The 25,605-nt window shown below is 40.2% G+C and overlaps 3 protein-coding genes across 4 annotated transcripts in view; 1 reads left to right on the forward strand and 2 right to left on the reverse strand.

The window, feature by feature from the left end:
- Positions 1 to 374: 374 nt before the first annotated feature.
- abcg5 (ATP-binding cassette, sub-family G (WHITE), member 5) lies at positions 375 to 12,047 on the reverse strand. The gene is made up of 13 exons (XM_030771252.1): positions 11,805 to 12,047; positions 10,600 to 10,721; positions 10,140 to 10,276; positions 6,428 to 6,526; positions 6,034 to 6,166; positions 5,151 to 5,290; positions 4,714 to 4,843; positions 4,118 to 4,331; positions 3,542 to 3,747; positions 2,574 to 2,712; positions 1,900 to 2,085; positions 1,678 to 1,790; positions 375 to 1,385 (listed from the first exon to the last, which is right to left on the reverse strand). The coding sequence occupies exons 1-13, from the start codon at positions 11,984 to 11,986 to the stop codon at positions 1,201 to 1,203; spliced, it is 1,986 nt and encodes a 661-aa protein (XP_030627112.1). The 5' UTR covers positions 11,987 to 12,047; the 3' UTR covers positions 375 to 1,200.
- Positions 12,048 to 12,201: 154 nt separating this feature from the next.
- abcg8 (ATP-binding cassette, sub-family G (WHITE), member 8) lies at positions 12,202 to 18,559 on the forward strand. 2 transcript variants are annotated; one of them, XM_030770442.1, is made up of 13 exons: positions 12,202 to 12,372; positions 12,921 to 13,010; positions 13,197 to 13,344; positions 13,566 to 13,804; positions 13,981 to 14,113; positions 14,468 to 14,737; positions 14,835 to 14,997; positions 15,240 to 15,338; positions 15,557 to 15,756; positions 16,022 to 16,098; positions 16,314 to 16,581; positions 16,842 to 16,969; positions 17,092 to 18,559. In XM_030770442.1, the coding sequence occupies exons 1-13, from the start codon at positions 12,307 to 12,309 to the stop codon at positions 17,227 to 17,229; spliced, it is 2,019 nt and encodes a 672-aa protein (XP_030626302.1). In that variant the 5' UTR covers positions 12,202 to 12,306; the 3' UTR covers positions 17,230 to 18,559. The 2 variants fall into 2 exon arrangements, with proteins under 2 accessions (XP_030626302.1, XP_030626303.1); XM_030770443.1 differs by having other exon boundaries at positions 15,243 to 15,338.
- Positions 18,539 to 25,605, reverse strand: part of lrpprc (leucine-rich pentatricopeptide repeat containing) — a 43,055-nt gene continuing 35,988 nt past the window's right edge. The window contains exons 33-38 of the mRNA XM_030770441.1: positions 24,360 to 24,484; positions 24,073 to 24,188; positions 21,684 to 21,758; positions 21,023 to 21,107; positions 20,444 to 20,586; positions 18,539 to 18,814 (exon numbers count right to left, since the gene is read on the reverse strand). Of these exons, the coding sequence (XP_030626301.1) occupies positions 18,761 to 18,814; positions 20,444 to 20,586; positions 21,023 to 21,107; positions 21,684 to 21,758; positions 24,073 to 24,188; positions 24,360 to 24,484 (598 nt within the window). The 3' untranslated portion in view covers positions 18,539 to 18,760. The remainder of the gene's footprint in view (positions 18,815 to 20,443; positions 20,587 to 21,022; positions 21,108 to 21,683; positions 21,759 to 24,072; positions 24,189 to 24,359; positions 24,485 to 25,605) is intronic.

Here is a 25,605-nt window from a genome sequence, read left to right on the forward strand (position 1 = left end):
ATGAAATGAAAACTGTCAATAATGCATGTGAATGTGTTTTTGTTTTTAGATTGATTTTATTACTGAGAGTTAATTTTGCAAAAATTAAAAACAAACAAACAAACAAACAACAACAAAAAAACCCACCCAAAACATACAGCAATATTAACATACATCAACATTCACCTTGCTACAAGCATTAATAATCTAATGATGAAAGAAAATAAAACAATTTTCTATATGAATAAAAAAGGAGCACATTTTTGAAATAAGTCGTATTGCATATATGCATTGTATGACAGGACCTCTGTGATCTTGAAGAAGTCCCGAAAAACTGAAATGAATTTTCATTTGTGTCGAGGTGGGGGGGGGGGGGGGGGGGGGGGGGGGGGGTATTGGCATAAATATTCACCTCTTGTAACCAGAGGGGAAAAAAACAAAGTGCTTTTAAGCCAATTAGTAGATTCACAAATAAAGTTACACGGCTAAAAAAACACATAGATCCAAGCCATTTGAATGAGACTCAGATAAACAGATCCTGCAAACTTTCTTACTCATATATATTTCTTTAAATTCGTCAAAGATGTCATGAATCCAAAGCTCTTCTTTTTTTGTTTCATTTGTTCATTTACTATGGAAGGAAACAATGTTTTTATTTGGTGGTCCTGAGTGCTTGAGTGTTTGACAGTGAACTATATTTTTCTCTCATCATGTGGTTGTGGACAAATTTCAAGAAGGAGAGAGGTACTCTCAAAACTGATTTGGACTTAAAAATCTAAAGATTTATGAAACAATAATCTGATTTTTCCCTTATCGCAAGCGTTATTAGTCATGGATATTGTATGCATATTGTGTTTGTGAATAGGTTGAAATGATTAGGAATTTTCTATTTTACACTAAATTGTGAAGATCTGGTCTAGAAACCAAAAGCTGTTTTTGGTCCTGTTCATGATCATTTGTTCCCTCTTCCCCATGGTCCTTACTTGCATTTCATTTACCTTGATTTCAGTCTGCAAAGTCACATGATATTGTCAAAGTCCAATAAAACCGCCCCGTTCTGAAAATGGAGCTGTAATAATTGACTTGATTCCATCATCTCTGTCTTCGTCCTGGGACGTCTTAGGAGTGTGAATGTATATCAAGCTCTCGCTATAGCTCTTGGTTGAATCCAAGCCAATGCAATACATGCACACACAAATGTAAAAAAAAGTCAATAGAGTGTCAGCGTCGGATGAGGCGGTCTCGGATCCTGAAGCTGATGATTCCGAGAATGACCAGTGCAGGCAGGAATGCATAGAGTAGTAAGAAGTCCATTGTGAAGCGTGTTTCAGCTCCAGGGTAACTTGCATCTATTATATTATCGCCAGAGATCATCGAGCATGCTCCAGGAACAACAGATGACTCACCTTTGTACAAGCAATAAATAAACAAACAAACAACAAATAAAAAGCAACATTAGTCAAGATTCTAATGAATCAAAGTCAAATCCTGACTTTGGGTTTATTTTGTTTTGTTTTGGGGTTTTTTGGAGTTTAGGGTTTTATGATTTTATGTTCCAACATAAACTGTTTAAGTGAAGTTACATTCTGAAAGTTTTTTTTTTTTGAAAGAAGAAATAGATGTAGAGAAGTGTAGATTTTAGGTTGGCACTTGAAATTTGAATATTGAGCTGAAAGAAGGTCAAGTAGTGTGTCTTACTACAGGTGAAGTTGGAACTGTGGAACTCTGTAAAGATGAGAAGTTCACAGCCATACTTCTGAAAGGTGAGGTAACTCAGCCACTGAAATACCCTCGGCATGTCTTTATTGCTCCTGTGTTTAAAAACCGAAAAAACACAAATGTGCAAACACAAAAGATGCAAAGATGAACTTTCTTGACATGGAACATAGATTTCTGGAAAACTTAAAACTATTACGTTACCTCAGGAAGCCTGAGCCCAACATGACACCGGCAATATTGAGTAAGGCCACCCCACTGTTCACCATATTTGGATCATGAACAACACCCAGCAAGGCCAGAGTCAGCATTTCACCAATGAAATGAGGCACCAAGACCACCCCTGAGAAACTTGCGAATCGCCAAGGTTCTGGATTCATGCCCACCGTCCTGACACAAACACACACATGCACACGGCACGTTAGCTCAGAAGCAAGACACATGCCTGCATGTGTGTGTAAAAGGTGACGAGAAGGTGACAGCATGAGACATGAAATATTAATCAATGGCTACAATGTATTCACCATGCAACATCTAACTCTGCATCTCTTCTCTGCCCCCCTCCCCCCTCACTCTTACGTGGTCGTAGATATTTGACACAGACACAGTTTTGTGATCGTATTACCTTGTGACCATACTAACTTTTATCTCAGACTGACATCCATTGAATAAATGATAGACCATTAATAAATTCATTAAAGTATGACTAAAGGTCATTTTCCTGTCCTTCACCTCCCTCCCACTGTAACATTTGTCTTGCCAAAATAAACACTCAGGTCAGCATAAGGTTAAGTCGGTACAACAAGCTGATATCAGGTCAGTCATGTCACACTCACACACACACACACACACACACACACATACACATACACACTTACCAGTAAAGGAATGAAGTGAATATGAACACACTGATGACACTGAAGGGGATGATATGAATGACATAGGCCAGGAACATCTGCCACTTGTGGTACAGGCCATCCATACTCTCCTGATCAGCTATTGCTCTGAGGGCAGGGACTGCACACACCACACAGCACCATCAGTGACAATTATTCAATGCACCAGCAGCATCAGTTGTAGCTTTTGCACCTACTGTGGTTTTAATATCCAAGTCTTGCACATAGTTGAAGCTGTTTTAACTGTCCATAAGCAGGCTAAATCATATCATAAAGAAATAAAAGAAACGTTACATGACTATGTCTGTTTGTGAATGCTTGAGACGTTGGTTCATATCAGCATAGCAGCATGCATGGTTTTACAATGTTTTGGGGGCATTTATATATTGCATAGACCCCTGAACTATACCCTACTTTGGTGAGAGGTGAGAAGACACAAACACAAATGACAGCGTGTGTTATCTTCTGAGCTCCAAGTTCAAGACCATTTAACATGCAATGGCCAGCCTGTGAGACGATTAGACTTTGGGCTCTGCAGTTCAGTCTCTCACGTTCTCTCACCTGTCGTTGTGTCATTCCCTCTATCAGCAGATTAGAGATAGAGGGGGAAGACAGCAAGACAGACAAAAAGAAACTGGCTGACTGTTGCCCTGTATGTACAGTACGTGTGCATATTCGCGTTTAGGTTCAAATTCATTTTCCCTCGGGTTTCAGTTTTTAAATTATGCTTGCTGGTTCCTATGTTATATCAGAGGGATATTGTTGCTATTACAGTATACAAAAGCAGGTCCTTTTTGTAATTCTTTAGGGTTATATAATGTGCAAAGCTGATCATTTATGACCACAGAATTGCAAATAAAATGCAATTATTTTTATTTATTTATTTATTTATTTATTTATTGTTGTTGTTGTTGTTGTTGTTGTTGAGTGGTACACCAGTAAATACTTACACAGGGCCACTGCGTTGAGCATGCCAGTGTAGGGTGTTGCCGCGATGGACTGGTAGATGATTCCGATACGGTCCTGCACCGCTCCCCTGTCGACATCATCATTCAGCCTCATGACAAAGAAAGCGACAAAGAGGCCATAGATAAGGTTCTGGGAGAGACGCATGAGCACACCCATACGGTCCCGAGAGAGATTCTTCATCGTCCTCCTAAACACCAGAGAGAGAAAGAGGGAAAGAGAGAAGACGGCAAAAATGAAAATCACTGTGAAATGAGAATTGCTTAAATTAAGACTCCTATTGATTATTTGTGTGTATGTGTGTGCCAGTCATTTAGAACTTATGAGAGCTAATCCACTGCATGTGCATGAAAAGTTGCTAAGGTAAAGGGTTATATTTAGACCCAGGGTACTTTTTAAACTGCTTTTTAAACTACATCAATTATATATATATATATATATCAAATAAACATGAAATATTATGGGTTATCAAACAAACTCTCCCATATATGTCATCTACTTGACTGTCTTTGAAACTTGTAACATTAATCCATTGGCCATTAAGGTGAGTTGCATCCCACCTGAGGAGAACCCAAAGTTTGGATGCACAAGTGGGTGATGTCCTGCTTTTAAATGGGATGCTGGGTTTTTCCTGAGGCTGACAGCATTTCTGAATCTTTCCCAGCATGCCCTCATATATGTCGGAGTTTTGGTAGGCTGAGGTGATGCTATGCATGCGGTTGTAGGTGGCCACCTCTCTCTCGCTGTTGCGTGTGTCCACAGAGGTAAGATCCACTGTCAGTCAAGAACAGATATTCAGAAAAGCAAGGCATATTATGAAACGGGTCGTTCTAATGCGTAAAAGGTTATCAGCAGGTCTTAAATCATAAGACGTCACATGTGGTTCCAGGGAAGGGAAGCAATTTATACTGTCTGATTGTCACTCCTACGGAATGGACAGATTGTTGTAATGATTTTATGAGGTTCTGGGTCACACAGATTAAGACCTCAATAGGTACAATTTCATATGACATTTCAGTGATATGTTCAATATTTGGAGCATCATAAATACAGGTGAAGCTGGGAACTCAAAAGTGATTGCGATTCATATTAGAGAATAAAAGATATGTTGTTGTCGTAATGGAACTGATTTTCTGAGAATAAAAAATATGTATACCATAGATATCAAAGGGGTTGCAGTACTCTGGGCATTCGTAGCCACAGCTGTTGAAAAAGTCCACCATCTCCCCTGGTTGGCCACAGAATACCAATTCACCTCGACTCATGATGGCTATCTTACTGAAAATCTATGAAAAAAGCAAGGCATGTAAATTAAGAAAGGTCAGGAAAGTTTTAAACACTTTGAACATTTTGTTTTTAGTAAAACTGCTTAGATGTACATGGAGAATAGGCCTGCGCTTCTTGGCTTGCAATTCGGGATTGGGACAGTGAAAGTTCATGGACTTATCTAAATGACACTGTAATTCAGTATGAGGGCATTTTATTTTGATAAGCAAAATAAGCTGATAATGGCAACGCCGACACAATAAAGAGACAGAGGTATAATTGTAATGTCAGAAAGGTCGTATGAAAGCCCTCGTTTTTCCCACTCACTCTGAATAGCTCTGAGCGGGGCTGATGGATGGTCACAATGACAATACGATCCCTTTTGGCAAGCTCGGCCAACAAAACCACGATTTGATTGGCCGTCATACTGTCCAGGCTCGTGGTTGGCTCATCCAGTAGAATCACCTCTACAGAGACACAGGTTGATGACATCACATAATGTGACATTTAAAAGTGAAACCTGAGGGGTGGGGTGAAGAAACTTTTTTAAAGTACACTTTGTCCCCCTTTGAGAGACAACTTTGAGATAAATCACAACTGCTCCACTAATTTGTCCACATTAATAAGACAATTAATAGATTTGCTTTTGTCAAAAGCAGAGTAAATTAACAGACAGATTAATTGAGTGATTAATTTCCTGCTTGATTGGAGAAAGTAATGGCTGGGAACCCTGTATAATTGGCAGTCTATGTTTAGCAAAGAGTGGTTTTGTCTAATCTGCAGTCCAGAGTCCCAGCACACCTCCCCATCCCCTTAAGTCCAAAGAGCCTGATAAAACACTTTAAGTGTCCCCATAGACCACAGCTTAATCCAAACCTATAAGGTAACCAAGCCTTTCATTTAATTCTACCTCTTTATTTCTACTACTATCTTTCTGTCTCCACTGCTCTCCACGTATTTGAGGAACAAAGAAAAAATGGACTGAATGGATTCACTTCGGCGTGCTTTCGGTATTTGATGTCATTTTGTTAATTAAATCATACCCATGATAAGCATTAGATGAATACCCGCCAGTACATGTACTTTGCATGTTCTGTTTTTCTGAATGCAGTATAATGATCTTAATATGTCAAATATATCTTTGTACAATAATCTCTAAAAAAAAAAAAAAAAACACAATCTCTAAAATCCAAAGACTTATTTTACTCACTTGGGTCTTGGAGAAGCTGGCTAGCAATAGACACTCTGCGTCTCTCTCCCCCAGAGATGCCTGGGAAGATTCGCCCTCCAATGACTGAGTGAGCTACGTGACCCAAACTCAGTTCTGCCATCACTGCAGCCACCTGGATCAGGTCAGATGGAGGGGAATAATTTCACAAAGGGATCCACAAAGACTTCCATCCAGTACATCCACCACGCAAAGGAAGATGTCTACAGTCATTGCCCAATGGAAAGAGATTCTACATTATAGCGCAAGGGTGCTATATAGAGCCTCATTAGCAAACAGTTATCTATTTGCTAAAGACCGTCATCCTTTAATTACAAACTTGACCCTAAAAAGAAACTTTTTATTATTTTAGAATGATTGTCATTTGAGATCTCACCCTCTTCTGGATGGCATCTGAGGAGTATCCTCTTAAAGACAGCTGAGCGGTGAAGGTGAGTGTCTCCTCCACTGTCAGATAGCTGAGGAGGTTGTCACTCTGAGGAGCAGACAAACAAAGAAAATGACCATCAGGCAACTGCAGATAAATGAGGCCAAACAAGGCCAAAGGAGTATGTCACATCTACGTCCCCACAAGTACTGTCAACTTACAGATATGTTCCAGACCAAATAGATTCAGTTATGCAGGTGAATTACATAAAATCATACACCACATTAACAACAGATTTACCTACTTCAGCGTCTTTGGTGTATTACACTATGTCCAAATAACAAATACATATTTCCCCTGATTATAAAAAATCAAAAGAAACTTCTTACTGTTGCTGAACCACTGACAGCCTAAAAGGCCTATGAAATATTCATGAAGTATCGTGTGGCTTAAAGACAGAAATATGTTGCTCTTTCTTGCCCAAGAAGGGTTGTTGGCACTATCTGCTTATCATTTTGTGAGTGATCCAAGCATGCACCAGAGAGAGTCTGTCTCTCACCTGCTCGTTTCATGAGCTTTGGCGTGTATGCACTGTCCCATTTACTCTCTTTATCTCTAAATCTGTAATGTGCTAATCTATAATGAGTTCTCTGAAATTTGAGTTGTCAGTGATTGACAGCATTGCCCTGTTGGATTTTGAGGTTTAAGTTCACAGTGTCTACACAGCACGAGCAGAACAACATGTGTGTGAGTTTGTGTTCACATAAACACCAGCGATACTCCAGCTTCTGAAAAGACAAATTTGCATTGAGGTACTTAATGAGCATCTCTATGCTTCAGTATACAATTGCAGCCAGGTCAAGTGGAGTTATTGTGACACGTACCCCCCCCCCCCCTAAAACTGCCCCTTTGTGACATTTGTGAGCACAGGGCATTTAATGGAAATGCTGACGGCCAAGTCATGTCACTCTGTGAATGTCTGGCGATATCAAGTTCATGTCTAATTGCCTGACCTTAAAGTCCACATCATGACAGCAAGCTCATCATGTGCATTGCCATATATAATATTACAGTATTACTTTAGTGTTAAGAATAAAGCCTGCACTGACTGGCTAAATAAAGAAATTGCGTAGGTGTTACTAATCAGTGACAATAGCTCATTCGAGGAAGATGTTGTAATTTATAGCTGACCATACATTATCTTAACACCAGTTCTGCATGTGATGTGAGTTACATAACCAATAAATGACGTATTGCTTTTCCAGTTTGAATTGACATTGACTTTCCAAATGATAAAATGCTGTATAATGGATCTGACCTAACCTGAGGATTATAAATGATAACCCACACTAAAAACATTTCCTTCTTTCCATCTATGAAATAGATTGTGTTTAGGTCTTTGCTGATATGGATTTGAAGGGGTTTGATCCTACTACCTACGCAACCTAAGCAAAGTCACATATGGAGTGTGGTTTTTTTTGACCATACAGCTAAAGTAAAGATGACTAAAATATTTAAATAAATGCAGACATGAAAACCAGACAGAAGGCAACTGTGTGAATGTTTAAAATGAGATTTACTGCACTTTTTTGAGCTAGGATATGATTTTTGTGCTTTCCAAAGCATTTTCTCTATATTGTCTGCTTTGTAGTTTAATGAGGCACCTGCACTATTCCTTGCTGTACATGCTGTGCTTGTACAGATAACTGCTAATTTAGTATGCATCTGTGTGTATTTGTGTGTGTGTGTGTGTGTGTGTGTGTGTGTGTGTGTGTGTGTATGTGTGTGTGTGTGCATATGCACTGTCTTATTCACCCTCCGTACCTTTAAATTCTGTCTATGGTCTACGTCTACAATAACTTCTTGAAAATGAGTTGTCATTGATTGACATTACTGCCCTGTTGGTTTTCAATGCTTTAGCCCACAGTATCTACACAACACAAGCAGAATTACACATGTGTGTAAGTATGTGTTCACATAAATACAATTTCTCCAATTGCTGAAAAAAAAAAAAATCACCAAAAACTACTTAATGAGCGTCTTTATATTTCTGTATAACATTTTATTCTTTCCAGGCTGAGTTACTGGAAAGCTTCCCCCCAAAACAACCTCTTTGTGGCATTCTCAGGCACAGGGCATATTGTGGAAATCAGCGTCATGCCATTCAGGGAATGTTAGGTAGTATCAAGTTCATGTCTAATCTGTTAACCATAAAGGCTGGGATCTTACAATTTATCAAATGCGAGTTCATCAAGTGAATTGCCATGTGAAATACTACAGTGACGCTTTAGTTTTATGAACAAAGTCTGTGCAGGTTGGGTGAATAAAAAATGTGTAGGTGTTATTAATCAGTAGCAATAGCTCCTCCAAGGAAACTGTCGTAATCTATAACTATAACCATATATCTGCCCATTCTGCATGTGATGTTAATTGCACAACCATAAAATGACGTACTGCTTTTTCAGTTTTAATTGACACTCATTTTCCATTGATAAAGTGCTATAATAGGTCTGGCCAATCCCTGAGACAATAAACTTAAACCTACAGTTTATTAATTTCCCATCTCTAATGACGTCTTTTGAATAGACTGAGAGTAGGTGACTGATACCACTGATCTGAAAGGTTTTCATTCCACTACCCATGCAACCTGAGCAATATTGCGTGTGCGAGTTTGAGTTAATTGTCAGTTAATGTATTATTTTCAAAATGAGATTTACTACCCTTTTTGATCTAGAGTATGATTTATGTTCTATTCAAACCATTTCTATGCTTGTACACTGCTAGAATTTGTGGGGCTATTTGCACTTTCACCTGATGAAATAATTGTGTAAAGTTTATGCCTACATACATATTCCACCTGCAATCACCAGTGAGGTAATTAAACTTCCACTCTTCATCATGAAACAATAACTATTTCCTCAGGTTCCCGAAATTGGTACATAATCTAGTTTTCAACAGGAATTTCACCACTTCTGCTTAAGTTGGTTCTCAACTCTTGTTAAATGAATTACCCTGTGACTTAATATCACAACTTCATTCTCAGTTTATGTCGACAATTTAATGATGGGATTAGTTTATAGCCCCCTTGAGTTTTGAAAATTTTATCTTTAATAAATTTAGAGATTACTTCAAATGACTGTGGACTATCCTTGATTATTTAATTTAGCTCTGGATGCACATGAATACCTCCAAGGAAGATTATGAAGAAACTTGTCATGACTGCCACATTTCAACTGTCTCCCACAGAAACTTTTTCGCTCTGGTTCAGTGTAGATAGTTTACGGTAGGTCTTAGCAGATTTGCCCTATAGTTACCCGTGTGGGTCCTTGGCCTTCGGTTGTCTAATTACTCTGCTAGGCAGTCTCCTTTCACTTACTCTCATTTTCAACTGCCAAGATTAAACAGGTAAAGGAGGTGAAAGTTCTGCCTAGTGTTGCTGCACACACGCACACAGACACACACACACACAAAATGCAGCATACAATGCACTCATTAAGCCTGATGAGAATATGGAGAGTATGGAGTGTATATATATATATATATATATATATATATATATATATATATATATATATACACACACACAAATATAGACATACATACATACACACACACACACACACACACACATATATATATATGTACACATATGTGTGTGTGTGTGTGTGTGTGTGTGTGTGTGTGTGTGTGTGTGTGTGTGTGTGTGTGGTTGGCGGCTCACCTGCAGCACATATGAGAAAACATCTTGAAACTGTTTTCTTCTCAGTTTCCTCCCATTCACAAACACTTCTCCCTCTAAGGTGCCTGCATTGCCAATGCGTCCTGCGATGGCATCCAGCAGAGTGGTCTTACCAGACCCTACAGAAAACGTGGGGAACCAATTGATAATGTTTTAATTATGTGAAAAATAACACATGGATTTGTACAGAACAGTCTCTGTATGGATGGCTCTATTCTGCTTACATCTCAATCTGCTAGAATGTACATATTGTTAAAAATAAAACAAAGTAAATTATCATTCCGTTTTTCACTTGATTATTATGAAAAAGGTCATTTTGTATACTCTTCATCGGTGTAAATTGCCTATACAGTTTCAGTGTGGAAAAAAATAATGTTGAAAGATATGGCAATGCTTAAATGATTCCAAAACTGTCTTGAGAGTATGCATATGACTGTCTCACCTGAGTTTCCTAAAATTCCCATGATTTCTCCACTATCCACGTGGAATGACACGTTGTTGAGGATCTGTCGAGTCCATTTTTTCGTGTAGGAAGGCATGTCCCACCAAGGCCCTACACGTTCACTGAAACATACATACATACATTCAGACTGTTACAAAACATTTTATAATATATATTTTATAATACATAATATGTCCCAAAAATGCAAGGTCTTTTTACATCAGCCTGAAACAGTGCATGTCTACTTGTTAACTGACTGTTATCAAGCATAGTCATAGTGTCATAGTACAAATGTCCTGACTGTTTATTTTGTGTTCAAAAATACGTCACATGAATTTTACTCTCCCTGATGACTGTTACCTTGTAAAATGTATTACAGAATACAGTTTTCTTCTTATTTGCATGTTCAAGCTGTGATTATTTGTGAAATTACCCCCCATCCCCCCACCATCAACACCACCTCTACCACCAAAATAAATAAATGTAAAAAATCTATCTCTAGAAAGTATTACCACAACTGTGAGAGTGTTTAGATGTGTCTGTGTTAGAGAACTTAAACACTTTCAGTTTATTTTTTTTTGTAAGTTAATTCTTCGCTGATGAATTTGCTGTGCATATTTTACATGTGAAAATAAATGTGTGTAACTGAAAAGATGTTAAGAAAGATTGTACTAATTATCTTAGGTAAAGAGATGAGTACTATCAATATTGATATTTTTAACACAAAAAGGACACCATTTTTAAGGATGCAGTTCAGGTCATTTCACCATCTGTAGTTTGTTTAGCAATATAATTGCAATATAATCTGCAATTCTATTTTAACTGACAATCTCAAACCTGAGATTGTTTCTAACTCACACGTGAGTGTACAGACATTAAGACTATTGCCAGTATTGTTAATCATTTACTGTAGGAGCAGATTTACAGAACAATATTATGTGTACAGAAATCAACACTCTGGGAATATATAAATAAACAAAGATAATTTTGTGTATTATGTGACATGGAGACACTGAGGGGGGGAATGTGGAATAAGAGACAGTAACAATATTTCATGCGGTACTGTTACTATGCTCAAGTCACATCATTAACTCAGCACAAATCATACTTAAGTACACGAGATTTAAGACATTGCTGTCACACTCAAATCAATAAGTTTTCAAAGTCTTTTGTGGGGTTGTGATAGAGTAACAAATCACTCTTACCTGACGGTGTAAGACACTTTGCTTATACTCAAACTGCAGGATGGCTGACTCTCTGTATGTCCTGGATCCATGATGGCTGCTTCTTTCTCTGACATAACCGTGATTGATTCGTCAGGTGGGCTCTTTTTGTCAACAGTCTGCAGGGAGTAAGAACCGCTCATGTTCTCGATTTCACTGGTCATTCAGTTTCTTCTTTTGACAGTTGACATTTGTATGTGTGTTGCTCTCTCGCTCTCCAGTCGTCTGAACCTCTTGTGTGACTAAACAGCCATTACATGACACATTGCGACAGTGGACCTAGCATCCTACACAGAGTCTCTTATCAGTGAACCTTAGACCCTTGTTATATTTAGGGGAGACTCTTGTAGCACAGCTCCACAGTCTTTATTTCGAGACAGGTTCGACGGGAGTGGGATTTTTGCTCCTGCTTTTTAGCCAAGGAGTGGAGCTACTCTCTCCTCTACACGACTTCCATCACACAAGAGAGAACACTTCAGCCATCATGTCTATCAAGACAGATATTTATTCAGAAACCTGTCCCAGCCCAACGGGACTGCCAGGGACAGAGGTGAGTTGACAATACGACATTTGCAAACCTGAGACGTCCAAATTTGATTTTGATTTCATTTTGTCAGAAATGAACGGTAAATCTTGAGCACATAGTTTTTGGTGTATTTGCATTCTACATGTGATAGTGTGTATTGGGAAAAAAAAACCCTGTCTGTATTACATAATGTACATGTGCAGCTTTGTTTGAATGAACCCTGTACCACGGGTAGGTCCCAGATCCATTTATCTGCTGGGAGCAGACGTATTTGTTAACAGGGATTAGACTAGGACCATTTTTTAAGACAATTTTGACCAACTGTCAAAACTGCACTGCCCAAGTATACATGACAAAAATGGCTACTAACCGCCATGAACTCAAATACCTGTTAACCTGGTTAAAAACTCAAATACCTGTTAACCTGGTTAAAAACTTGAACGAAAGTAACCTTTTGCCTTGAACTTATTACAATGATTCTTACGTGTCCAAGAATTCAAAACTACTTGTCTAGAGAGCAAAGTACAGAGAATCTGTGAGATTATTATCTTTAATATCATCCTCATAAACAGGGACAAGACACACCAGAAGAGGACAGTAGTCTCTATTTTACCTACAGTGGAGGTAGCAATGAGATTGAAGTCAGAAATCTGCACTATGAGGTAAAACAATCATGTCATGCTCATAGTATTTTCAGTCTATCATTCATTGTGTCTGTGCATCTGTTCCAATCAAAAATCTGCCATCTTTCACACACATTTGTCAAAGTTGTTCTCTCAGCACAGGTTTGAGGATCTCTAACAGTGTAGCTGGATCTAATCATTAATTTTATATGTGTATGGGGTCAGATTGACACAGGAGCCCAGATTCCCTGGTATGAGAAACTTTCAGAGTTCAAACTGCCCTGGGAGAAGCATGGCAGTAAACAGATGGCCATTAAAGACCTCAGTCTCCGTGTACACAGCGGCCAAATGCTGGCAGTTATTGGCAGTTCAGGTATGCAAACTATACCAGTCCTAACCAGCAGCATTCACTCAGCTCAAGACAGAAATACTGATGACCAAATACAAATACAAATATAAAATAAAAAAGAAATAAAAAATAAAATTAAAAAAAAACAGAGAAGAAGTAGGCAACTAAGTAGATAATAAAGCGCAACCAAAAACAAAGGACGTACTTGTCTGGTTTTAACTAATGGTTTCCCTGCCTCACATCAGGTTGTGGAAAATCCTCCATACTGGACATTATCACACGGCGAGATGAAGGAGGAAAACTGAAATCTGGACAGATTCTGATCAATGGAAAACCCAGCACACCCTCCCTGGTGAAGAAGAGCATCGCTCACGTTCGGCAAGACGATCGGTTACTGCCCCATCTCACTGTTCGGGAAACGCTGGCTTTCGTGTCTAAACTGCGGCTGCCCACACACTTCTCCGAGGAACAGCGAGATCAAAGAGTGAGTTCTCTCTCAACTTCAAGTTCCTCAGCGCCACTGATAAAGATCACTTGAGCAGGAGCGTTGAAATTAGACTAACAGTACACTATGCGTGATTTGCCAAAAGGCCTTGTGTCTGGTTGAGTATAGATGTGGCGGTTAACGTGAGTCGGTTGTGTCTGCTTGTGTGTGTGTAGGTCGATGACGTCATAGCGGAGCTCCGTCTAAGACAGTGTGCCCACACTCGGGTGGGGAATGAGTACATACGAGGTGTGTCAGGAGGTGAGAGGAGACGACTGAGCATTGCCGTCCAGCTGCTCTGGAACCCTGGTAAGTCTGAAAGTGTCAGTAATAATGCTAAAAATCATGAATTATGGGTAGAATAGTATCATATTCATTAAAAAAAAGGCATCTCAAAGTGTTTTACAAGGGATGTAATAAAAGAGAAAAAGAAATGAGCACAAAGGAAATTATAATATATAAGTGGAGAAAAATACATCGATCAACTTTTATGTATTCTGTTGTGTGTAAAAAATAAAATTGAAAAAAAAAACAAAAAAGCCTCATCTCAGCTGTTTCTCCTGAATGGGAAATAGTTATATAACATACAGTTGTGTATCATCACAACAGTGGAAATTCATATCTCGCTGATCTAAATCATTACAATGTTCATTATGTTTTCAGGAATTCTTATTCTGGATGAACCTACATCAGGTCTGGACAGCTTCACGGCCCATAACCTGGTCATTACATTGTCCCGTCTGGCCCGAGGGAACCGGCTGGTACTGCTCTCAGTCCACCAGCCCCGGTCTGATATCTTCCAGCTCTTCGATCTAGTGGTTCTACTCTCATCTGGATCAGCGGTGTACTTTGGTCAAGCCCAGGATATGGTGCCATACTTCACGTCTCTGGGTTATCCCTGTCCAAGATACTGCAACCCCTCTGACTTCTATGGTGAGTGGGTCCACAATTCTCCTTTTCAGATGTCTATTTGAACGGGATTATTAGGCTGCTGAGTGTCTAGTGTCTGAACTCTGACCCTCTCCTGCAGTGGACCTGATAAGTATCGATCGCCGTAGCCCTGAGAAAGAGGCAAAGTGTTTGGAGATGACCACGAGGTTAGCAGAGGAGTTTAAGGCCAGAGTGATGGGGAAAAAGGATTTCATGTGGACTTCAGAGGACACTCAAGTTCCAGCTCTGGAGAATGCCCCAAGGTGAATACCATCCCCCACTCAAACACAAACACACCAACACACACACGCACGCACGCACACACGCACGCACGCACACACACACACACACACACACACACAAGCCCTCCCTCTGCCTTTCTTCACGTACGCTTCATGTAACACATGATTTAGTATCAGCTCTTGCCAAAATAACGCAAACCATAAACAACTGAGTAACACGGAGCACAAAAACTATCATTTACATTCTCTCTTTCTCTTTGCAGCAGCATTCCTTCAAAACGCAATGAAGAAGTAATAACTATATCAAAGAATGCAGTGGAGAGCCTCCCTGGCAGACTGCAACAGTTTGCAGTCTTGTTCAGGTAGATAAGAAAAATGCTGTTTATATTAACCTCTGACCACAGTCCACTCTTACATAAAGTTATATTTCTTTGGTGTTGGCAAAATAACAATTATTTTTTAATAATTATATTTTACACTTAAATTGGAATAATTAAAACATTTTAAGAATTAAACATGCTGATAATTTGAATGATCATTCATTATTCTACAAAATAATAATTATTGTTGTACGTCTTAGGCGACAGGTGTTTAATGATTTTCGAGACCTGGTGACCCTGGTGGTGCATGGTCTAGAGGCGCTGCTGATGTCGCTGCTGATTGGTTTCCTGTACTTTGGGGCGGGAGAGACCCGTCTGTCCATTCAAGACACAGTGGCCTTGCTGTACATGATCGGAGCTTTGACACCTTTTGCTGTGGTGCTGGACGTCATAGCAAAATGTGAGTTGAACTCAAGCATGAAGTCAAATCAGCACAGTACAAAAGCACGCGCAAAACTTACTCATTAAGTCCTGGTTATATCTGCCGACTTTTTTTTTTTTTTTTTTAATCAAGAACCCAAACCTTCATAGTTAGACCAACCTTGGTGTTGCAGTTTGGTGTTTGCGCTGAAAACCTCTTCTTGCTCTCATGTTGCTCTATTCTTCTAACGTTGCTTAACATAACATTGGTGTATAGTGTTAATGAGCATTGATAATTTCCACAGGTCACACAGAAAGAGCCATGCTGTACTATGAACTAGAGGACGGGATGTATTCAGTCACCTCATACTTCTTTGCTAAGGTAAAGAGATGAAATCCAGCACTGAGTGAAATGCCTCTACACTAAACGTCTTCAATCCATTATCTAACCACCAGATGCCAGCAAAGTTCCATGTTAGTTTTACTGCTGGATTTTGAGACGTACAAAATGTAAACTGCAGAACTTTTGCAATAGTGCTTTCTTATCTGACAAAAATGTCGATGGCACTCAAGATCGTTTATGTGTGCTTCGCTTAGGTGCTTGGTGAGCTGCCGGAGCACTGTGTTTTCACGTTGGTTTATGGCGTGCCCATCTACTGGCTGGCTGGACTGAACGATGAACCCGACCGATTCATCTTGAACTTGCTGCTCGTGTGGCTGATGGTGTACTGTAGTCGCTCCATGGCCCTGTTTGTCGCTGCAGCACTGCCAACATTACAGACAGCTTCTTTCATGGGCAATGCGTTCTTCACGGTCTTCTACTTAACTGGAGGCTTCGTCATTAGTTTGCAAAACATGTGGCTGGGTACGGGTCCATTGTATTCTACTAAGTATATCTACTCTAGCATTTGTCATTTTGATTAATAAGAAAAAGCAGCAGCAACTAACTGCTTAAAGTCAAACTCAGTGATACTGAACGTCTTAGTCTCAGTCAGGTGTAAAGGTCTTGGCAAACTCTGCGCAAACCTGTCTTAGATCACAACTGTGAGAGGCAAATCCGCCCGGCAATGCGGTGAAGTAACAGAATTGTTTTAACCCCCATGTTTTTTATTCTTTGTCCACCAGTGGCATCTTGGTTGTCGAAAATTTCCTTCATGCGCTATGGCTTCGAGGGGATGCTGCAGGTTCAGTTCCGTGGCCTCGACTACACAGTCAACTTTGGCAACCTAACAATTAATGTGGACGGCATAATAGTGAGTCACTGCTGGATATATATTTTAAATTATCTTGGCTATATATGCTTCGCTGCAAAGTTATAGTGTTTGATTAATGCTCAAAACACGCCTTAAAATAGCTTTGTTTTCTTCCTTGACAGGTCCCCGAGGCGATGCACTTGAACGACAATCCTCTGTACCTCTGCTATCTAATTCTGGTCGCTGTCGCCCTTGTCTTTATGGTCTTTTACTATCTGGCACTCAGATTCATCAAACAGAAGCCTAGTCAAGACTGGTGAAGAAGGAGTACCTTTCAAAGAAGTCAATGCTTAATGACCAGTTTTTCTCTATGGTGAAACCATTCCCTTGCCCTACCACAGTCTGCCGCTGGGTGGCAGCAAAGTACTACATTCCCTGACACAAATTAAAAGGGGGAGGCGGGGGGGATCTGTATCCGTTCTTTTCGGCAAACGATTTGCGTAAACGATTCGCGTAAGTCTGGCAGATATCCATCATCAGCTTTTGCGTGTTCCATTTTCTTTCTTTCTTTTTTTGTACAGCTTAATCTTTTTGTATATGTAAGATTATGAAGCTTAACAATGTGTGTGCCAGAAGAAGGTACACTGAAAAACCTCTGAGAGGTTTAGTAAGTCACACTAAGAAAGTGTTTGTGTTGTAAATGGTAGATAATATAGGTTTTGCGCTGGTGCAAAATCCTGATAAATGTGCTTTAAACATGTTTGCGATATGGAACAAAATTCAAGTAATTATAATATTTATATTTCACAAGGGAGCCATATCAGTTGAAATCCATATGTTATCCATTCTACAGCTATTTGTTTGTATGTTGTTGTTTTTGCTTTTTTTTTTAAACTTATGTACTAAATACCATTATGCAACAGATGAATCCTTCATGACCGAACTTAGTGTTCTATTCAAGCTGGTCAATGGTACGCACCAATAGGCAAAATACATTATAAATTCTCACCTTGACCTCTTGACTCTTCATATGAATAACATGAAAGTTGTAGGCTTGTAAAACGATAAGATGGGTGGAACTTAAACAAATGCAGGAAGATAAAACTAGGTTTATAAGAGTTTTGTACTGTAATGACTCAGGGCATGAAGCCCATACCCACATAGTTTTAACCAAGTGAAGTTTATTGTCTAGAGACAATTATTGCTATCCAGGCCATCATATGTTTATATGGCCTACTTGTGTTATCTTATGTACTGTAAAAAAAAATCAAACAAAAACAACAACAAAAAAAGGTTTGTTTCTCATCGTAAAGTTAGTTCATGATTTTTATTCAAGGATATTTTCTGTTCAGCATGTTTAAGTTAATGACTTCTCTTTTTCTCTTCTCTGTGTAGTCAGTTCATACCATATTATTTTTATGTATATATATAATGAGCAGTGTGAAGTCATTGTCCATTGGCAATGGCAGCTGTAACACTGGATATGGGACTCATTACAGGAGTTTCTACTTGTTAGTAATGGCAAAGAAGGTCTGAATACTTGTGTGTCATAGAAAAATTAATGGTATGGAAGTTTTCTTTTTATGTACATATTGTCTGTGTACACAGAAACTCAAAACAATATTAAAGTTCCAGACATTTATTAGCATAAATACCTTTGTACATCATCTTTTATGTTGCCATAATTAACATGGGCAAAAAAAAAACAACAACGTTTAACAGCCTTTAACATCACATCTTTCCACAATGTCTGCACACAGTAATGAAAAACACAAGAAAATTAAAAAAAAAAATTAACGAAAATGAACATTACAGCGGACGTGAGATATATAGCAATGTGCAGAACAGATTTTAAGCTTTTGACGATTTCTCTCTCAGCTTATCTGCGTAGAATCTGAAGGACTCCTGTGAAAAAAGACAAATAACAATGATTAAAAAAAAAACATCAAGGACGTACGCTAAGTATACACAATACACATTCTTCAAGATGCAAGGTGCTATTTGTGTATCTGCCGTGCCCGTGTGTGAAAGAGAGAGATTACTTTTTGCAAGTTGAGAAACATTGCAGGTCACAGCTTTCTTCTACTTAAAAAAAAAAAAAAAGAGAGAGAGAGAGAACAATTTCCGTGTAATTTTGGGTTGAATGTGTGTATTTGTGAAGGGGGTCTCACAGGCTCCACAAATAAGTCCACAGCCCTCCTCTTGGGAAAACTAATAACAGCCTCTCTCTCTGGCACAACACAACCAATCCCTCGTTCTCGTTTCATCTCCCAAACCAGATTAATGGCCAAATAACGGATTTACACTTTTCTTCCTCCCTCAAGTCCAGCTAATTAATCAACAGCTCTCCTCTAAAAAGCTTGTTGTGTTGTGTGTTTTTTTTTTTTTTTTTTTTGGAAGGTGAGTGCTTTCAGAAGATTACGTGGTTTCGACATTGTATATTCCCCTATTAACAGCATAATTAAAGTTGATAAATAGCCGTGGCTATGTCTGGGAAAGGAGGCCAGATGCAAACAGCACCTCAAATCTCTCCTTATCGCAACTCTCAGGAGACGCTTTGTACTCTGGCATTAGCGGCTACCGCGGGTCCAGAGAACTGAGGGAGGGAGGAGGGGAGGGAGGAGAGGAGAGGGAGGGAGAGATGGAGGAGAGCGCTACCTGAGAATGCTTTGTGTAAACTTAAAAAGGTGAGTTGAGAGCTCACAGAGATGGGATGGAGTGGTGGTGATGGGTTGATGGTTTGCAAGCAAGTCCACTTGTGTTGTTATGAAACATAACTGCAGTTCTTTTGAGAGGTAGTTAAGAACGCATAAAGATTAAAGTTGGGCAACTTGGCCACAGTTTGGAGTTTGAAGGGGTGACACACGGTGTCTGAAGATAAGAACGGTAAACGAGGTTAGCGTAAAATGGTCCAAGTGCAATACATCGTGTACTAAATGGACGTGAATCACATTAAGAATCTCAGAATGAAATCCTAAATACTGAATATTCTCTGATTGTCTAAGGCTACACACAGAGCTCTCTTACAGAAGAAAACCTCTGTTGGCGATGAAGGGTTTATAGTGGAGACTAACATCTGTGACTCTACGCAGACACATACACAAATTACAGCAGAAATCATAACTACAAATATAGCAGCTCAGCCTTAGGTCTGTCTGTAGGTTTCTTACAGAAAGACAGGATGAAACACACACATAAGAAAGAGAAATGAAAAGATGAGTAGGAACACAAGAGGCTTGTCTCTTTCTTGTTATGACAGATTGATAGCTGCTTAAGTTATAGTGGGGGAACACAGAACAGTAACTGATAAATATATTGTTTCCTCAACTATCCCTGTGGGTGTCTGATTTTCATCTCCCTCTCCGGTCATTGTTAACTGCACTTGTGTTTCTTTTTTGTTTCCCCATCTCTTTACTTTAATTCTCATTTTGTGTGTAAAGGGCTTATCAAAGCATGCTACAAAAGAAAAATGGAAATGAACATATTGCGTAAATAGAATTTCAAAAAGCTGGATGGATGGGTTGTTTTGTTTACCGGGGGCTCTTCGAAAGGGATGGCTTCTCCAGCATTCCTGTAGAGCAGAGCTAGTCTTTTCAAAGACAACTCATCCACCTGTACTCCTTCAGACAGCATCTGCTGGTACAAGGCTTTTGCTGAGGTCAGGTCATTATCCATGCCTGACAGAAGGAGAGAAAGAGAGAATAGTACCACTTCGTCCTTGTCTTGACCAGTTGGTGACACAGTTCTCATAAAATAGTCATAGGCTAACGCGGTGCCGATGAGTGGCAAAGCGGACCTGTAAGTACTTAACCATGTCGAGATTCACGCAGCAGGGCTGGCAAAAAGCAGTCGCTCATTAGGTAACAACGTGTTTTTATTAGCCGGCGCATCTCCCGGCTGACGACAAATGCATACAGCCTTATGCATTTTTAATCGGTCTGCTAATACCTGCTTAGCCACAGACCAGTGAGCCGAGCGACACACTGGAACAAACGGGCAGCGGGGCTAAGGAGAACACGGCATTTACGTCCTGCTGTCAACCTTCTGTTATCGCGCTCACATTAACCAGAAAGTAACGTATTCAAAATGGGTAGGTAAAGTACGGCGTCTCACCGTAGCATTTCATTAAATAGCTGTAAAACGTGTCCTTCTCGGCGAAGTCGGGAACCAACTCCCACAAGGTCTTGATCTTGGTCGACTTCAAAAGAAGAGATCAATAAACACAGTCAGTAGAGCTAGAAGCAAAAACGGTTACATGGGTTGAAAATGGTCACTCATCTTGTACTAATGACGGGTGTCCGGTGACCTTAATACTCTAAAGATACAAACGGCCTTCAATCAAGCAGTTATACAGCATATTATAGAAGCATTGAGACATCTTTGGTAAAATGCCAAGTAACGCTAATGTGGATGTTACGTGAACATTTTAACAGTTTGCTAGTCCTGTATTTTACGATTTGAAGAGAGTATTTTGGGCACTCTGTGAAGAGTAAAAAGTCTTCTGTCGACCCGATTTTTTTTTTCTTGCACTTTCCTTAACTGACTTTAAGTTGAGTTGGTTCTAAGAATCAGAGAATCCTCATTTTCCCAGAACTGTATCAGAGGGATGGCACACAAACCAAAACATTGATGTGTACCCTCAAGTATCATTTTACCCCACCCTACCACTAACACGTTCAGTTAAACAAAGCTTTCTGCGCTCTTTTCAGCACTTGAACACTCCTATGCACTGAAGGACTAGACAGACAGTGGATTAGGAGTGATGGACTCTTACCTGTCCTGGCTGCTGAGCCGCTTTGGCCATGTACGACGTAAAAATCTCCTTCTGCTTCGACACGGCCGCACAGCGCTATGGCAAAAAAAAAAAAAAAGGACAAAAGACAGGAAGACCACATTTACATTAATGTTGAGTACCAAGGCACTGTCATGAATAAACACTGTCAAATTGTGTAATGCCTTTTTTTTTGTCTGTTAGCCAGCGCATATCTGTAAATGCCTTCACGTGTAGAAAGGAACATACTTGTAGGAAATCTTTAGCAAGCGTTTGTGTGTATCTGTGTGTGTGTGTGTGTGTCTGTCTGTCTGCATGAATGTGTAACAGCTGTACACAGTTGAACATGCTAGTGAATATGTGCGTCTACACATATTAAGAGTGTTTTTGAATCACAGCAGTGCCCCATTATATCTCCTGGCACTTAGTGAGGCGAACTCCTGTTGAAGGTTAATTACACAGCTAATAGAGAGTCAGGCAGATAACTACTTATTTCTTTATAAAATTAAAATGTACAGCACCGTTCCTATTTAAAGTATAATTATCCACACTTAGTCACATAAAAGCGGTGATTTCAATCCGTACACTCTCTAAGCTTTCAGGGACCAGTGTATAATTTGCGTTGTTTTCCACAAGTTAAATGTGCCACAGGTGGCCTGACCACTAAAAGCTGATCTGAGATCAGCTTTGCAACCCTCAGGGAGTGACATGGTAAAGAACTGAGATGAAAAAACTGATTTCGGATCAGTATTTGTCATTAAAACCACAAATTTATATATCCAGGATTAAGAGCAGAGAGGTTGAATTGGATCTAAAGCAGTTTCCCAAAAGTGCTGATTCCCGTAGACTTTTGTCCATATTCCTAACATGAGAACACATTTTCGTGCGGAATGAGTGCTGGTTGACAGTCAGAACAAAGAGGGAATGGACGGTTTTTAAAGGAGTCTTTGAACAAGACAATTTTCTTGAACCTATAGCTTTAAGTCAATAGAAAAGAACACATGTAACCACAAGAGAATATTCTATGTTTTAAAAGGTCACCGAACTAGCGCGGGCAATCATGTTAATCAAACAGCGGTGAGTTGCCACATTTTTTGAAGTTCCTCTGCTACGCGTCTCTTCTTCTGGGTTAAGTGGCAATGAGGTCATGTTACAAGCCAGTCGTAAAGGATGTGTGTTTCTCTTGCTTGGGCAGAATTAAAAGCTGAGGGGCCTAGAGGCTTTTAACAGCCTTGTGTATTAAAATGCATTGGGCAGAGTCAACTCAGCGGCAGAGTGCCTGCACTATGGTCATACCAGTTAAGGCACCAGCCATGTACTCCACTCTACCCTAGGGAGACACTACTCTTAAGTGCTGATCTAGGATCATTTTGCCTTTATGCTGGGTGTCATATCACTCGGTACAAGATAAAAAGCAAAACTGTCTCGAGAACTGCCGCTAAAAGGAAGTAGCAGCTACAAAATGTGCTCGGCATTTGCTTGAACTGTGACGCAAGCTCTCTCAGCAGATCTTTTTCTCAAAGGACTCCTCTCACGGGCTGGTTTCCATAATACTTAATTCAGCAATTTCAAAAGACTTGTTATTCTCCTTGTTAGAGGCTTTTTAGAGCGAGAGAGAGAGAGAGAGAGAGAGAGAAAAAAAAGAAAAACTTTGTAAAGTTTTTTGCTCTTCAAAGAAGATGGTTGAATGCTTTCCATTGGATGACGCGAATCAGCAGGAGGCTGGTAACATTTGAGCTTTTGGTTGTTTCAACACGCGTTTAAGTTACCTACTTTAAAAGCTTACTTTAACTTAACGTAAAACCGAAGAAGAGAAAGTGGAACGTACATACATTCATGTCACTGACAATATCTAAACCTTTTCAGATACATGTGTGTCACTGAAAACTTGTGTATGTGTGTATGTGAATTTGTGTGAGTTTGCACGTGAATGTGATGTGTTTGAGTGTGTATGAGTGGTTGAGCATGTCTGAGTGAGAGAGTGAGTGAGCGGGCATGTCTGAGTGAGAGAGTGAGTGAGCGGGCATGTCTGAGTGAGAGAGTGAGTGAGCGGGCATGTCTGAGTGAGAGAGTGAGTGAGCGGGCATGTCTGAGTGAGAGAGTGAGTGAGCGGGCATGTCTGAGTGAGAGAGTGAGTGAGCGGGCATGTCTGAGTGAGAGAGTGAGTGAGCGGGCATGTCTGAGTGAGAGAGTGAGTGAGCGGGCATGTCTGAGTGAGAGAGTGAGTGAGCGGGCATGTCTGAGTGAGAGAGTGAGTGAGCGGGCATGTCTGAGTGAGAGAGTGAGTGAGCGGGCATGTCTGAGTGAGAGAGTGAGTGAGCGGGCATGTCTGAGTGAGAGAGTGAGTAGACTGGAAGACTGGATGAATGTTGTAGTCCTCTGGTGCTGGTACCTGCAGGAGGAACTTGGCCTCTTCTGTCCTGCCTGAGTCCAGGTACTGCAAGAAGAGATCTGTGGCAGCCCTGTAGGAGGCAAAGTGATTGGCCAGCCGCTCTGCCATGCCGCTCACTTCAAGGAGAGAGATGCATGAATCATTCATCGGAAATGGTGACTGCCACATTGAGGATTGCACAGAGGGGAGCACAATGCTATGTGTAGGTAAGGACACAGAGGACTGCTGGGTTTAGGCAATCATTTTCACGAAAAGAAATGACTAAACTGATTACAACTGAGTCTTACATTTATCCAGTGCATCATCGTTGTTGTCCTCTAGAACTTTCCGGAAAACGTAGGACATGCTAGCGTTCTGAGCACCTTCAGTATACATAGACTCCAAAATGTCCACAGCACTGGCAATGTCTCCTCTGAGAGAGAGAGAGAGAGAGCGAGAGAGAGAGAGAGAGAGAGAGAGAGAGAGAGAGAGAGAGAGAGAGAGAGGGAGGGAGAGTGAGAGCAAGAGAAGGGGTTGAGGGGGTTACTTTGTTGGTTTTGTGTAAGACAGAGAGACTACAGATCACAAGACATCAATAAAGTCAATGCACACAAAATGTTATGCAAAATGGTATATCTGAGCCTGGACCTAGAAAGGAAAACCACCACAAATTATATATATATAGATAGATAGATAGATAGATAGATAGATAGATAGATAGACAGATAGATAGACAGATAGACAGATAGACAGATAGATAGATAGATAGATAGATAGATAGATAGATATACTGATAGACAGATAGATAGACAGATAGACAGATAGATAGATAGATAGACAGATAGATAGATAGACAGATAGATATACAGATAGATAGACAGATAGATAGATAGATATACAGACAGACAGACAGACAGATAGACAGATAGACAGACAGATAGATAAATAGATAGACACATAGATAGACAGATAGACAGATAGAGATATTATAGAAAGAGACAACAGTTGCCCTCACTTTGTCTGTCCCCATTTTGTCCTCTCTTCCTCCAACCTCCAGACTTCCACATACAGAATATGTGCATAAAACTTTCATTTGATCTCATTACTATTCCTAGCCACTTGCAATCTCATTTCCAATTGTCACTGCCAGCTCTTCCAAAACTCGGCGACAAAGGACAGCGGAAGAGCGAAGCGTTCCTCTCGGCTGAACGGGCAGATTCCCCGCTCACGGGGCCCGGGCCTGTCAACATGAACTCTGACCCTCAGGCAGGGCCTAAACAGCAGTGACACGTGCGTTACGTCGCGGCTGAGCCGAACTGACTGGTTAAGAGGCCAGACGGAAGGTTCCGGGAAAAAAAAAAAAAAGCAGCACATTAGTGCGGCCTCTAGTGAATAATTCAGACTACGCAGTCACAGCAATCAGGGCAGATTTTTGGGTTGAGATAATCATGTGAGAGAGGAGGAGGAGGAGGAGGAGGAGGAGAAGAGAGAGAGGGAAGGAGACTAAGGGGGTGAAAGGGAGGCGTGAGGAGAGAGGAGGACAATCTTTGGGTC

This window comes from Chanos chanos, chromosome 4, assembly GCF_902362185.1.
Source record: "Chanos chanos chromosome 4, fChaCha1.1, whole genome shotgun sequence".
NCBI classification, from domain to species: Eukaryota; Metazoa; Chordata; class Actinopteri; order Gonorynchiformes; family Chanidae; genus Chanos; species Chanos chanos.